Here is a 15524-nt window from a genome sequence, read left to right on the forward strand (position 1 = left end):
ACAGTCAAGATGAATTTTTCATGATATTTTGGTGTCTATGTAACGTATGCTTTGCATTGCTCGCTTCACTCGCCAAAAGTTCGATATGAGTTTTTCCATATTTTTTCTGTCCCGAATGTAGACATAATATAATCGACATGGACACGGTCTAAGTGTACCGCGTCCCCTCGCGTGGGTCGCCATGCTTCCTGCTATCCACTATCCACGCTTTAGTGGACAGTAGGGCATGAAATACCACCTATCGGCTCATAAAAACCATGAAAAACTCATGTATACATTTTGACTGTCAACCTTCCCATTGTTGACCTAATGCTTGTGTCGGCCTTCAGGCCCTGTGAACCTATTTCAGGTGTTGACCTCAGGCCTGTCAGCCTTTATTGGTCGACACAATGCATGTCGACCTTAATAGGGTAGACCTAATCACCATATACACATAGAACTCTGGGAGGCAATGGAGTCATCTGCCGCCGGGCTCCTGCACTCAAGGGGGCATCTCTACTCCCATGAAAGTTTAAATCCATTAATTGAAAGCCATCAAAATAACTTACGTGGCTGAGTTCTGAAATAGATATGTGTTCTCTCTCTCTCTCTCTTTCTATGCATCTATATCTATATATTTTTTTTTCATAAGAGGCATAGGTATACTGTATGTATATATATATTATTATATATGGTTGTGTGTGTGTGGATGTGTTGGGGGGCACCAATATACATCTTGCCTCCGGGCAACTAGGATGAGTTTAGGCCACTGTTGCACATGGTTGTGCTGCAACGCCTGTCCCTGGATTTGATGTATATTTTGTATAAAGCCGGTTGTGTGTGTTGTGTGTGTGTGTTGTGTTTAATTCTTGGTTGTGTGTGTTGTGTGTGTGTGTGTTGTGTTTAATTCTTGGTTGCGTGTGTTGTGTGTGTGTGTGTGTGTGTGTGTGTGTGTGTGTAATTGCAGGTCTGCAGGAGACTAGTTAATTATTTTTGTTAATCTTGTAACAGACTTACAGTAGCAGCGTGTCTGTCACACCGGGGGCTCGTTTGCCAGGTCCAGAGGACGCTCTTTGATCTGGACGCCGTATGAAAATGTCAGTCTGCCAAAATCCATCTCATTGCCTGGAAAACAATGGCTGCCTAATGAGACAGGCAGGACGGAGAGTCGCACTCCATAATGGCTTATTAGCATGATCATGAGGATGTGTAATTGTGAACCTGAACCTGCAGAATCATTTATTCTCTGCTCCAGTCATCATTGTTTTCTTTTAAGTTAATTTTGAGTCGACGACTAAATAAACTTTATGAGCTTTATGTGAGTTCAGAAAGAGAGGGGTTTTTTTTAACATACCCACTACAGATTTCATTCTAGCTCCCATCCGGTTCTATACATTCGTGATCAGCTGGGCTCTTATTCATCACCATACAAATTACTAGAAGGAGAGGTCTGGTCCGTATAGCACATTGGGCAAGTATCAGATTGGACTATGAGGGTAGACTCCACAGACACTGAACACAGGCCTATCAAAGCTGGAATTAGGTCTATGGGTGTCCAATCCCTAACCCTAACTCTCCCCCCTAGTGCCCAATCCCCAACACTAACTCTCCCCCCTAGTGCCCAATCCCCAACCCTAACACTCCCCCTAGAGCCCCAACCCTAACTCTCCCCCTAGTGCCCAATCCCCAACCCTAACTCTCCCCCTAGTGCCCAATCCCCAACCCTAACTCTCCCCTAGTGCCCAATCCCCAACCCTAACACTCCCCCTAGTGCCCAATCCCCAACCCTAACTCTCCCCCTAGTGCCCAATCCCCAACCCTAACACTCCCCCTTGTGCCCAATCCCCAACCCTAACTCTCCATCTAGTGCCCAATCCCCAACCCTAACTCTCCCCCTAGTGCCCAATCCCCAACCCTAACACTCCCCTTGTGCCCAATCCCCAACCCTAACACTCCCCCTAGTGCCCAATCCCCAACCCTAACACTCCCCTTGTGCCCAATCCCCAACCCTAACTCTCCCCCTAGTGCCCAATCCCCAACCCTAACACTCCCCCTTGTGCCCAATCCCCAACCCTAACTCTCCCCCTAGTGCCCAATCCCCAACCCTAACACTCCCCTAGTGCCCAATCCCCAACCCTAACTCTCCCCCTAGTGCCCAATCCCCAACCCTAACTCTCCCCCTTGTGCCCTAACCCTAACTCTCCCACTAGTGCCTAGGCGTAAGGGCTACTTAGAACTTAAACAATCAACACCATTATTGCCACCCATCCCCCCCAGAGAGAGAGGAATGTGGTGGCCTGCCACCTCCACCAGGACTTCCATTGTGTTTCCTTTGTTCTTCTCATGGTTGGCAGTGGCCTTTAAACTCTTTTGCATGGCCGCCACCCATCCGGGACTTCCCGGTGTCTTCCGAGCACTTCACCTGGTGGACGTCGGTCTTTAAACCCTTTTCCATGCACGCCGTCCATCTGGGACTTCCATGGCGTCTTGTATCTTTGGGAGCTCTCCATCACTTCTCCTGCCATCGGACTGCCTCTCAGGCCTTGCTTAGGCTAATATTAGCTGTTGCAAGCTGTCAGGGCGATGATACGGTGAGCTGATCGTGGTTTGGCACTGCTAAATCCATTAGTGATCTGCTTTAGTGTCTTTTGTACCTAGTCATTGGGATTTGCAAAGTTGCTGGTGGGCATCTAAAAAAATCCAGATGGCTTCGACAGTTTAATATTTTTGCACAGCCCCTGTGTGCGTACATTTTTGTAGTTCCAGCAGCATAAGTGTTAATCTCTGAATCAGACCCATGCAACAGACCAGTGACATCACCAAGAAGTAGCCTATCAAGGCTCCAGGGACCAGTGACCTCACTGAAATGCAACCAATCAGGTCACTATAGATGAGTGACATCGGTGAGAATGCAGCCAATCAAGTTACTAGGGATCAATGACATCACTGAGCTTATAGCCTATCACTACTTTATTCTCAGATTTTATTAGCTCCTATTGGACAAGCTGGTTACTCATTCATTCTGTTATTGGGGGAAATCACTTATCCAAGATAATCTGATTTTTGTTACGAGCTGCATGTGGTGGGTCTGTGTAACTGCAGCCTGACACTTGAATTTGTTCTATGTTCCGTTTCACCTGTCATATAATTAGGCAATTATCACTCTGCCTTGTGTGTCAAGCTGCTCACATGCAGTGACTTTCCTTACTCATTAAGGGGGCTTGTTTATTCTAGCTGTTCTGATTGGACATTGCTCCCTATATTACCCAATCTGTCCTAAACTCTGGGCTGGTTATACTGTTTGTTTCAAGCTAGTGCTGCAGATCATTCTGAGTCCTTGCCTGGAAACCCTGATTCAATCCAGCCCAGTGTTCACCTACCTGGATTCTGTTTCCCAAAGCTAGCTTAACCCTTCATGTGCCTGTGCTGTGTTTGTTCCTGTTTTTCCTAGTTGATACTTGCTCCAGTGGAGCTTCTGTTTGTATCCTGGGATTATTCCTGTGTCCTGTTTGAAATAAATACTGTCTGGTCTCGCTTTATGTCCATCTGTGTCACTGTAAGTGTCTATTCCGCTTTTGCAGATTCTGTAACCAGTCTGTTTCTCTGCAAGTGTGTTGTCCCTTAGTACTACACTTAGACGCTATTAGTGACCAGCCATTGTGGTTCACTACTCTGTACTTACATCAACATCTACAGTACAGTGTCACTAGTGTGTAACATCTGCAACAGTGGTCCAGTGCCATTGTAGTATATCTTTGTTCACTGTTTGTCCTGTGTCTGGTGCTTTTGTGTCCCAGTCTTAATCCAGTCCTGTATTTGCCTTGCCCAGCCTCCTAAAGCAGCCTTGTCCCTCTGTAAGACCTGTCGGCACCAGAGAGGGGGCGGACCTAATTCGCTCTCACAAACGTGGCTGTTATAGGTGAAGCCTTAGCCTGCAGAAGGCTTTAAGGACTGCTGGGCAAGTGCAACAGCGCCACCTATGCCACCTTATTGGCATCCCTAACAATTTCAAGGCTTGGGTAGAGGACACGGACCGGCAAGGAGCTTCACATTGCGATTCTGACTTTCGAAATCCTGACCACATCCCTTTATATTAATACCCAGTTGCATTAAATGTCAATAGTATATGCAGTAGTTCTAGCAATTCTCATTGAGAGTTAGGACATGTCTGTTCCTTTCCCTGTTCTATGAGATCTGACACTGTTTGTGTTGGTGCTGTCAGTGTGACACTGAAGCACTAGAGAATGTTGATCCTGGTGGCGAGCAGACAATCTTTTCTTCTTCTGTCTGGTACCCATAAATAATTCAGGCTCTTGCGCAGTTTCGGGAGTCTGGTTGTTATCGCTGTTCATCGTATGGGAGCTAGAACACGAGCTTGTCACGTTTTCTGCAAAGAGATCTGACAGCGGCGTCCTCAGCACTGTGCGCGAGTCAGTAATGAATTGTCTCTAGATGGGGCAGATGTACTAAGCCTTGTAGAATGGGATTAACTACCAACCAATCCGATCCTAACTGCCATTTTTTAAATGCAGCCTGTAACTTGATTGTTAGGTGCTATTTTATCTATCTCCAAGCTTAGTATAGTTTACCCATTGCATTTAAGACAGTATTTTAGAAAGAAAAAAAGTGATCTTCATTTTAAGAAATTATTTTTTAAATTTAATTTTAAAGTTACTTTATATTTGGGGGGGGGGGGGGGGGGGATTCTATCATTGCCGTTTTTCTTACCAGGTGAAAAAAACGCAATGATTTGCCTTTCAGTATTCAATCACGGGCGTTTTTTGACCCTTTGTTACCGACGCCGTTTCATATTTTTGGGGTGGCCGAACCATCATAGGCGAAAATAGACCCGAAAAAAAATGGCCAAAATACGGGCGAAAATTGCAGATTTTGTCTGGCAAAGATTGAACGCCCCCATAAATGCACAACTATAATTTAGGGCAAATCTCCCAATCCCAGCAAAATTCCCAAATAAAATGGGCGAGGTTCGATGATCCAATTTGCGTTGAATCGTTTCATAGTAGTGCAGCCCCCACTGTAATTTGCTCTGAATGGGGTGTCACTATTCCCACTTATGGAAGAGGGTTGTCTATCTTGGGACCCCCACACTCTCCTAGAGTTGGCTTTATAGAAGTAGTCTAGTATGACTAAACCCCAAACCTAAAACCATCCAACCATGTGCAACGCTGGCAGGGCTTGCTGATGGGAAACACATCATAAAGGCAGCACCCACTTCTATAAAGATGTAGCGTGCAGTTGGCATGTACTAAAGCCTGCGATGGTTCCAGATGTAGAGGCCTAAGTCTGCTCTGGCGGATATGGGCGTGGAGTGGGTCGGTGGCTTCTGCAGGACCTTTGCCATTTTGTTTCTTACCACAAGTCATTGTCCAGTTGAGTTGGGAACCAGATCTGCTGAGCTGGCAAATAATAATACAAAGCTAATGGGTGTGGTTCAGTCGGCTGTGTCTAGGTCAACAGTCAATAAGTTGACACCACAATGTCAACATAGACAAAAGGTTGACAGGAAAGGGTCGACACGTGAAAAGGTTGACATGAGTTTTTTCATGGGTTTTTTTTTTGGTCGACACCCCCAATTAGTAGTGTAGCACATACTCTCCGTCTGCTATCGCTGTGCTTGGCACACATTTTCATTCCCAAAGTCCACGTGGATTACAAAGCATGAAAAGTCCAAACAAAAAACTCATGTGTCAACCTTAAACACGTCTTATTATCATATATAAGCTAATTCCCCTTTTCCACCAAACTCCCGGGTTTGATCTGTGATTTGGAACACAGTTCCAAGCCAGGGAGACCCGTGGGCCTTTACCCCTTTTCTGCCGTGACACCAACCCGGCACGTTCCCAGATTGCCACCTGTTATACTACACATTGGTGCAGTGACTGTTGGCTGGTTGAGATGATGTGGTCTCCAAGTGCCAGGAAAACAGGCATATAGAGACCCCGGGGGTTTGGCCTCAATCTCGGTAGGCCACTGCCCCTAAAGGAAGTTGTTTATGTCATGCTGAGGGAAAGCCCAGCACTCTGGAAGCTGCCCCCAGCCTTCGGCACACACCTTTACTGGGCTGCCGCTGCTGTCTGATGTGCGCTAAAGGCAATAGAAAAGGGGTATAGGAGAACATTGGGTTTATTCTGGTTCACTGGCAAAGGCAAATCCACTCTCTAATGGACAAAACCATATGCACTGCAGGTACGGCTGATGAGAGAGAGTTAGATATGGGTGTTATATTGTTTCTGTGCAGGGTAAATACTGGCTGCTTTATTTTTACACTGCAATATAGATATCAGTTTGAAGTCCACCCCCCACCCAAATCTCTCTGCACATATTACATCAGCCCACCTGCAGTGCACATGGTTTTGTCCATTAAAGAGTGAAATTTGCCTTTGCGAGTGAACCAGAATAACCCCCGTTGTGCAGATAGGTACGGTCCTCTCCGTATTGGCATTTAAAGCACAATATGTCCTATCTTGGCAGATGTGGACGGACTGATTGATTTGCTTGTAGTTCATCCTGGCACAGAACCTTCTACCACTCACCTCTAATTAACTTTTCTTCATTCTGTGTAGAATCTGATGCTTTCTCCGTTGTGCAGTGGATGAGAGAACATGCAAATTACAGCTTTACATAAGGAGATCAAAGGACCAAAATCAGACATATTTGTAGGATAACTCAGGGGATCCTCCAACCTTGTATTCCCAATTAGATATGCATGCCAATTAGTATTCTCTCTTACAGGCGGTAACAGATGTAGGTTGGTGTGAACTTGATTTAAGGTGTAAAGCGATGGAATTACAATGCCGTACGATGGCAGAATGAATAGGACGAGCGGCCTAGTCACGCAGATATATATATATTTCTGAATGTCATTGAGACAGTTTGTGTAATCTGCTTTTTGTCTCAGCAGATGGCAGAAGGCCGCCATTGCAAGATCCACCTGTTAGACGACCGCAAGCTGGAGCTGCTTGTCCAGGTACGAATGTATTACATCTGCTTGTAAGATACATGTACTTCCATTCCCGACTGCTTATCTAAATCATTTCATAGGTGTAAATTTACTAAAGTTTGGGAATGCGCAACCCCCAAACATCGGGGACGAATTCTGACCTTCTGCGAACGTAGGCCTAGATTACTAGTGTTCACTCTAGGATGGAGACCGGGCAGGGTGCCGGGGGGCGGACCAGGCCACAGCTGGGGGCGGTCCCGGGCCGCCGGCGTCATCAAAGGGGCGTGCCCGGGCCGCCGGCGTCATCAAAGGGGCGTGCCCGGGCCGCCGGCGCCATCAAAGGGGCGTGCCCGGGCCGCCGGCGCCATCAAAGGGGCGTGCCCGGGCCGCCGGTACCATCAAAGGGACGTGCCCGGGCCGCCGGCGTCATCAAAGGGACGTGCCCGGGCCGCCGGCGTCATCAAAGGGGTGTGCCCGGGCCGCCGGCATCGTCAAAGGGGGTGGGACCGGCCCCTTCAAATCCACTATGCTGCCGGGGAAGCGCCGGGCATAGCCGTCTACGGCGACGCTGGGCTTCCCCGTGAGGCTGTTTTAGCGGGGCGCTGCGAGAGGGGCAGGGCGCATTTTGACCTTTAAAAATCGGGCAGGGCGCAGCGCCCCGCTAAAACAGCCTAGCGGGAACACTAGATTACTAGGATGAATATTTCCATTGATAGGTGCAGTTAGATGGTTCAATAACTACAGTACAAATGATATTTAAGAGGCAGCAGTGAGGCCTTGTCGTTGGTTCCGCTACAATGAATCACTTACCCAGTCACTCTGAGGAGGCGGCACTCACCAACTGACAATATACAAATCACCTGCTTGAGGCCGGAGAGGGCCGTCTGCTTCCTAAGCCTGTCTGACCCAAGCAGGAGTTATATTCCCAGGATACAATCAGCTGTGTCTCATACCTTATATAGTGCAGCATACTCTCAAAAAGCAATTTGCTTTTGTGAGCAATAAAGAATGTCGAAATGTGACCACATATAGAGGAAAGCTGGTATCTATGCTAAGCTGGTACAAATGGAGCAGCTCTCATTTGAGCCAGCCGACAGAAGGGGCGCCCCGTTTTGTCGAAGGCTGTAGCAGCCCTCCGACCCACTCTGCCCTACCGCTTGCTCTGCCCCCAGATTCCCCCGATCCCGTTCCCGTCTCCCTGAAGCAGAGATGGACAGGTAAGCCGCTCCCCGCCGCCTTGATGGTGGGGTCAAGCGAGCGAGTGAGACACATCAGATGGGGCTGCCGTCCGCCAGCCTGCTCCAGCACAGGAGATCTGGCGATGGGGCAGGCTGGCAGACAGCTGACTCCATCTGTATATGCTAAACCTTTGTGCTTCACATACAGTAAGTGACGCATTTCACTGTTATATTTTTACCATAAAGCAGCAGAAGCCAAAATTAATAATATTAAATATTATCTTCAAACAGGTCATGTTTTCTAGATTTCTTTAAGCATAAATAGGTGAGTTAATCTACATCTATTTTGTTGGATCAATAATTATCCCACCTTTTTGCATAGAAACAGTGTTTAGGAGGGGGGGTGGGGTCGGATGGAGGGGAACGACGACTAGAGGATAGTAGATCAAAACCCCCGTATTAACGCATCTTAAATTGATTTTGAAATCAATTTAAAACAGATGTCCGTCCACTGAAATTGTTTTATATAAAGCCATGTCATCAGAACTGATTGAAAGATGACATAACACATATTGGTACTCTGCTGCCTTATAGTAAAGAAAAATAATAGTGAAACGCGTCGCTTCTATAAAGTACAAACTTAGGGGGTTATTCTAGTTCATTCTTTCTGACAAAATCCTTCTTAGATGGACAAAACTATGTGCACTGCAGGGGGGCAGATGTAACATGTGCAGAGAGAATTAGGTTTGGGTGAGTTATTTTGTTTCTGTGCAGGGAAAATACTGACTGCATGATTTTACACTGCAATATAGATCTCACTTTGAAGAAAAACCCCACCCAAATCTAATTCTCTCTGCACACGTTACATCTGCCCCACCCGCAGTGCACATGGTTTTGTCCATCTAAGAAGGATTTTGTCAGAAAGAATGAACTAGAATAAACCCCTTAGAGTGGAATTCAATTGTTATATCACGTCCGATCTCCCGTCTAAAATGGCGGAAGATTGTGGGGCGATATTCAACTGATCAATCTTTTAGTGTGTATTGTGCTCATTATGGTCGGGTTTAGCAACGAATTAACGCATTTCAGCTGATCATCCCTGATGATAGTGACCTAAAATGCTGGTGAAAGACAATTGAATACCGCCCTCTGTATCCTATATAATAAAAGGCTCCTCCTCTCCATAAGGGGAATTTAAGTATTGTACATGCCAGTAACCCCTAATAGCGTCCACAGAGGAATTTAAGTATTGAATCGCTGCCACAGGGGCAAATGTAGGGGTCAGGCCGCCTTAAGGTACCCACCATAATTGGCCAGCCCCCTTGACCTCAAAGCCCCCTTCATGTAGGGGCCTCCCGACTGAAAAAGCAGCATCAACGTCACCCCCCCCCCCCCCCCCTCTACCACCACAATTTACTGACCATTGCTCCCCCCTTCCCTACCAGCTACACAATAATTGTCACACATAGGCCTAATGTGCCTAGTGGCAAATCCACCACTGCGTGCGATGTTGTTCCATTGTGTTTACGGGCTAGTTACTAGTTTTCAAATAAAATATTAATTGTACTGTCAACATTATTATTATTTTTACATTTTACTTATACGGCAACACAAGTAGTTTGCAGCGTTGTACGCTAACCTGTTATCGTATAGTCATATATGGGCCATTATTCTGGTTCACTCGCAAAGACAAATTCCTTCTAATATGGACAAAACCATGTGCACTGCAGGTGGGGCAGATGTTACTTCTGCAGAGAGAATAGATTTGGGTGGGGTTTGACTTCAAAGTGAGATCTAAATTGCAGTGTAAAAATAAAGCAGCCAGTATTTTCCCTGCACAGAAACAAAATAACTCACCCAAATCTAAATATCTCTGCACATTTTACATCTGCCCCACCTGCAGTGCACATGGTTTTGTCCATTTGAGAAGGAATTTGCCTTTGCGAGTGAACCAGAATAAGGGCCATAGTTGCAAGCAAGAAGTGCGATCCTTTTATTTGATGTATTTCTTTCTTATCAAAACAGCCCAAACTGTTATCCCGTGAGCTGCTGGATCTGGTGGCTTCGCACTTCAATCTGAAAGAAAAGGAATATTTTGGGATCTCGTTCTTGAATGATACGTAAGTAGCCTTTATTTTATAGTGTTGTGTTAGTTCTCTTGAAAAGAAATATCACCGCACCAGATATGCAAAAGTGACTGTGGTCAGGAGCTTCCCATTTAGATTGCATTGCTGAATGATGGCAGGAACCACACTCTGTGCTTAGCGAACGGTTCATGCTCCCAGGTGGATGGCTGTTTTGAATGCTAATATATATATATAATGAAAGCGACCCGGGCCCTGAAAAAAGGGGAGTGGCCAATGGGAGGGGCGTGGTCAATGGGAGGGGCATTGTCACACCCCCTGTAAAAATAAAAAGAATTGCAGGGGGTGCGGGCTGTATGCATCTGCCTCTCAGTCTCCCCCGCTCAGCACACGACACTGACCAGTGTGTGCTGAGCCGGGGAGAGAGACTGTGCTGCTGCGGCAGCCTCTGCTCTCTACTCCCATTGCCCGGTCTCTGCAGTGGGGGAGGGGGACGCGGGACCGGGAGTATACTCTGCCTAGCGAGTGGATCTGAATCAGGCTCTATGTGTGCGCTTTATAAATAACTGGTTCTAAAATAGATATGTAAAACAAAATTCAAACAGCTTTATTGATATTTTTTTCTCTTGCGTTAACAGAACAGATGGCGGGTGGTTCACAGTGATGAGGACACTTGAGAGATTTTGTGTTACAAGCTTCAAAGGTGATAAAATGGAGAGTGATAAACAGCCAGCCAATCAGCTTCTACCTGCCATGTCACAGACTGTGTTTGCAAAATGTCAGGCAGGAGCTGATTGGTTGGTGGTTTATCACTCTTCATTTTATCACTTTTGAAGCTTAGTGCACCTGGCCCCACATCTGTTGGAGCCACAATGTACTTTTGATTACGTCCCGCAATGCGCTGCACGTGTTTTATGATTATCTTTTATTTTCTACACAAAGAAGCTGCGGAAATCAGAGAGATATGACTTCTTTATAAATCCTTAAATAAAAATGTCCTAGTCCTGCTCACTACACTCAGCATCTCAGGAAGTGTACACAATGGACCCTATAGGGGGGTTTCCAGACAATACAGACATGGACACATTTGTGGGAACTTTCCAACAAACAAAAAAGAAGTCCTTTTTGTAATTATAAAGTAACAAAACTAATTGTCATCCCTCATTGTTTTTTTACCCCAATATAACCCACTGCCACTCAAAAAGGGTTGCATGGTGCCAACAGACATTGACTTCCCTTGACCTTGGAGTTCAGCATACCCCTATGGAAGTTTTCCTTTGGTACTGTAATTCCCCATTGAAATCGCAAAAATAACCTGGATCAATCCCAGGTTGTTGCCGGGTCAACCCGGGTCTCTGTGCAGTGTGAAAGGGCCTTTTCAAATATCCCAGGTCCAGCAACCCGGCATTCTGACCTGGGTTAAAAGAGAGGTTAATCCGGGTCAGACCCGGCTTGCTGCGTAGTGTGAATGGTAATCCAGGTCGAGTGACCTGGATCCCGTTCACGCTATGGAGAAGGCAGCACTTGGAGATTGCGTCAGCTACAAACACTGCCTCTGCCCCCCCACCATGATGCACCGCTGCTCCTCCCTGCCCCCGTTTGACGTCAGCAACCCGGCTTATTGCCAGGTTACTGTGGGTAGCTAAACCTCGCAAATGTGGGTCCGACATCCGACCCGGCATTTGCAATGTGAAAGAGGTATTATTCTCATTAACCTTCTGTTTGCTCTGGGGTTGACTTTCCTCTTCCGGCCTCAACCATGGAGGTTGTCTACAATCCAACAAACCTTACAATCAAATGCGAACAGCATCTATTAAACAGAGCAGAGAGAGAGAGACAGGTGGTGTCTCCCCCCCCCCCCATCCAGGACACTGCTTCCCAAGGGTGGGACATGTAAATGTACAATTCAAATGCACAGTCTGGAGTCTGATTCCTAGTGCAGGGGGTGGGCCCCTAGGCAGTGGGGCCCACCAGGGCTTCCCACTATACCCTGGTTGGCTTTTCCAACTCTTACCAAGAGACTTCCCTTTTCTTGGTGTCACTGGGCGTCCCTGAGGCCCGGGCATCAGGATTGGCCGGGCACATCTCCTTATGGTCCGCGATACATAAATAAGTAATGTCTTTAATCATTTAAGCAAGAAAAAAATGTTTTACAAGAATCTCATTAACTTCTGAGAAAATGATTTATACGCCGGAATCGGTTCCCATGTTCCCAGCACAGCTACATACGTGAAATTAACTAGACCTTTATTAATTTTTAACAAGCTTGATATTCTGGTCTCTATGAATAGAACTCAAGAGGATGAATCAATTAGAAGCCAATTCATATGGAAAATAACGGTTCCATAATTACCGTTTTCAATAAATTAACTCTTAATGAATAAGCTGGGTGCTGGGGCGGTTCTAAATGCCAGTGTGATCATACATCGTGTCCGCCACTTCCTGCCATTGATACAGATTTGTAGGGGGGTCGGGTGAAATGAAAACTGATTTACGTTGGGAAGCGTAATCTGTCCTATACAGTACACAGCGGTATTGTTTTAGGAGATGTTTAATCTTGATAACTAAAACTCAAAGTTCTATTTGTGCGCTCACAGAACAGTGGGTTCCTGCCGCTCATATTTTTACTGTGACATTAACTCAAAGAGCAGTTTCCTGTACGTGAGCGGGTTACTGCCATAGGGTGGGGTATTGCCATTGTGTCACGTTATCATTTGCTGCTGTTCCTCTACATGACTTATCTGTGGAAAATGAATGTGATTGGCACCATAGAGGAAAGGTGGGCGGACGTGGTGAATTATTTCCCCTTTTAATACAAATTGTCATGGTGGTGAAATAAGTTATTCTCCGTAAATGGCTTAAGAAGACCCCCCCCCCCCCCCCCCCTCTAATAAATTAAGTCTACTCACAATCCATCATACAATCCATCTGCTGCATGATTGTATGATTGAAGCTTCATTTAAATAGGGGGCTGGCCTACTAGGATCAAAAGGATAGGAGTACCAAAAATCCTGTTTTGTTTTTTTAATTTACAGGTTGCCAGCAACTACCCATCTGCTCACATCTGCTGTGTTATGCCATTATTAAATAGCCCGAATGCAGCAATCCTCTGAAAACTGTTTTCAGAGTAGTGACAGAATTGTGCAAAAGTACGACCATCGCTCTCTTCAGCCGCCTGCCCGTCTGCTGCTTGGATACTTCTGCGGCTCCCAGCATCTTCACTGCCACAGGTCGCCCGTAAGCTCCACCCCTCTTCTCTGCTAGTCAGGGAGGGAGTGTCACATGCCCAGAATTCACACTTGCCAAAGCCATTCGCTCCAAGAGTCTGCACAAACTCCCTACCATTGGAATGGGGCATTACCATCACGCAGGGCATTGAATGCCTGCTGGTACTTATGGTCCCCCTGTAAAGGAAATTTTAAAATAAAAACACAAACACTTTTAAATAATGTATTTATGTGTAGATTCACTGGTGGTTGGTGGCTCCACCACCACCCTACCAGGGCTTCCAGCATCTTTGTCTGACGGGCAATGGCTGGCACACGCTAGGACTTCCCGGCGTCTTTGTTCTTCTGATGCTCTTCTCTGCTACATCAACGCTGGAAGACCGCAAGCCAATGGTTCATGCATGCTTATATGTGACAGTCCGAGGGGGCGGGGTGAATATGCAGCGAACTCCGATTGGCTCGCTGCTGTCATTTTTTATAAAAAATGGAAATGAGTGCCACCGCAGCCATCAATGCCCACTATCTTCTCCCCGCACTGCCACCATTGCCCGTTATACGACCCGTTATACTACAGCTGCCACTGATGCACGTTACTGACTGCTGCAGCCACTGCCACTGTGGGCTGAAGGCATGTCCCTGTCACTGAGGCAGATGTGTAGGTGCCTCCTCCCCATTGTTTTTCAATGGGCTTTTCAGCACTTTTCTGCATATGACTTAGCCCCGCCCCTTGGTGGAGACAGTTTTTGATTGTCAGCTAGAGGCCCAGCTCCCACTGCCTCCTAGTGCTCCCACACAGTGATTAAACCATAAAGGGTTACAAAAATACCAATAAGATATAACAGTGCATGTTATGTAAATATCATCTTTCCATTTCATATACAGTTGGAGCCTTCTTCACCTGGCCTTCTCTGGATAGCCATGGTGAGCCAAGGCCTACTGTTCTCAGCTGCCATACAATGCATAGAACAATACAGTAGGGGATTAGCAAAGGATTAAGTCTGACCGCTCTGGCTCACTTAGGGTGGGATGTACTAAGAGGAAATGCGGTAAAACCCCTTTTTACCGCATTTTCAAATGTACTAATACCTGGCCGCCACGTCATCGCAAGGCAGGGTATCGCCACCCAAAAGCCTATGGGCTTCTATCGCCGCCTGCTGCCCGCTGCAGTCTCCTACGCCCCCTCCCTGTCTTCCGTGAAACTCCTCCTCCCCCTAGCATATGTCACAGCCGGATTTCCTTCCAGCTGCAGGGGGCGGAGGAGACGCAGAGGACAGCCGCGCGGTGTCGGGATGTGACGGAGACCCCCGCACACCACATCACAGGTATGGCGGGGGGCCTCCGTCACTGCACTGCAATGCTAGCCGCATATGTTGAAACATGCGCTAGCATTGCTGCAGCCGGGCGGCGAGGGGTGGCGATGTATATTAATACATCCCGCCCTTAATCCTATTAAATGGCTAGATGTCTCTATCTGTATAACAGGTGAGGCTCTGCCTACCCTGACTGCATTGCTCTACCTACCATCCCTCTAAGTCCCTCTGGCCACTAACACCATGCTATACCTAATGCTTTACATCACACAATAATATACATTATTAAGTATCAAATAGGCCTCCACTCACTGGCATGTAAAGCAGACCTGGAGCTGGCCGCCACCTGTCCACAGACTCCCACTTAATAAGCGTAAATGGATGGTCTGGACTCTGGACAGCTGATGACATCACCCCACCCCCCCATCCCCACTCTCCACATTTAAGAAAACATGGGTACATCCTGGATGATGACAAGTATATCTTATCAAGGAATAAAACCACACACACACATTATGCATCTTACTGTATCTATAAACCATTTTATTTTGGTAAATGTGAGTTTGCAGATGCCGATCAGTCTCCTGTGGACAGCGATGTGAGATGCTGCAGGAGCAATGTGACGGGAGGCACTGCTAATAGGATGCCGGGGCAGCGAGATACAGTAACATGAGAGACATCACTGAAGCACTGCTGAGGTGCTGCTGGGGCAGTGAGGTGAGAGGCACCGCTGAGATGTACCATGGGCGATGCTGAGATGCTGCAGTCAGATGATGCTGCTTGGT

The 15524-nt window shown here is 46.8% G+C and overlaps 1 protein-coding gene across 4 annotated transcripts in view; it reads left to right on the forward strand.

Annotated features, from left to right (window-relative positions):
- The window catches only part of FRMD4B (FERM domain containing 4B), a 207184-nt gene that overhangs the window by 61783 nt on the left and 129877 nt on the right, over positions 1–15524 (forward strand). For 3 of the 4 annotated variants that reach the window (XM_083156011.1, XM_083156010.1, XM_083156009.1), the window contains exons 2-3: positions 6902–6967; positions 10144–10238. In XM_083156011.1, the coding sequence (XP_083012137.1) occupies positions 6902–6967; positions 10144–10238 (161 nt within the window). Of the gene's footprint in view, positions 1–6898; positions 6968–10143; positions 10239–15524 lie in introns of all 4 variants that reach the window. The other variant, XM_083156012.1, reaches the window with a different exon arrangement.

The sequence above is a fragment of the Crinia signifera genome, chromosome 8 (genome assembly GCF_055691185.1).
Source record: "Crinia signifera chromosome 8, ASM5569118v1, whole genome shotgun sequence".
NCBI lineage: Eukaryota > Metazoa > Chordata > Amphibia > Anura > Myobatrachidae > Crinia > Crinia signifera.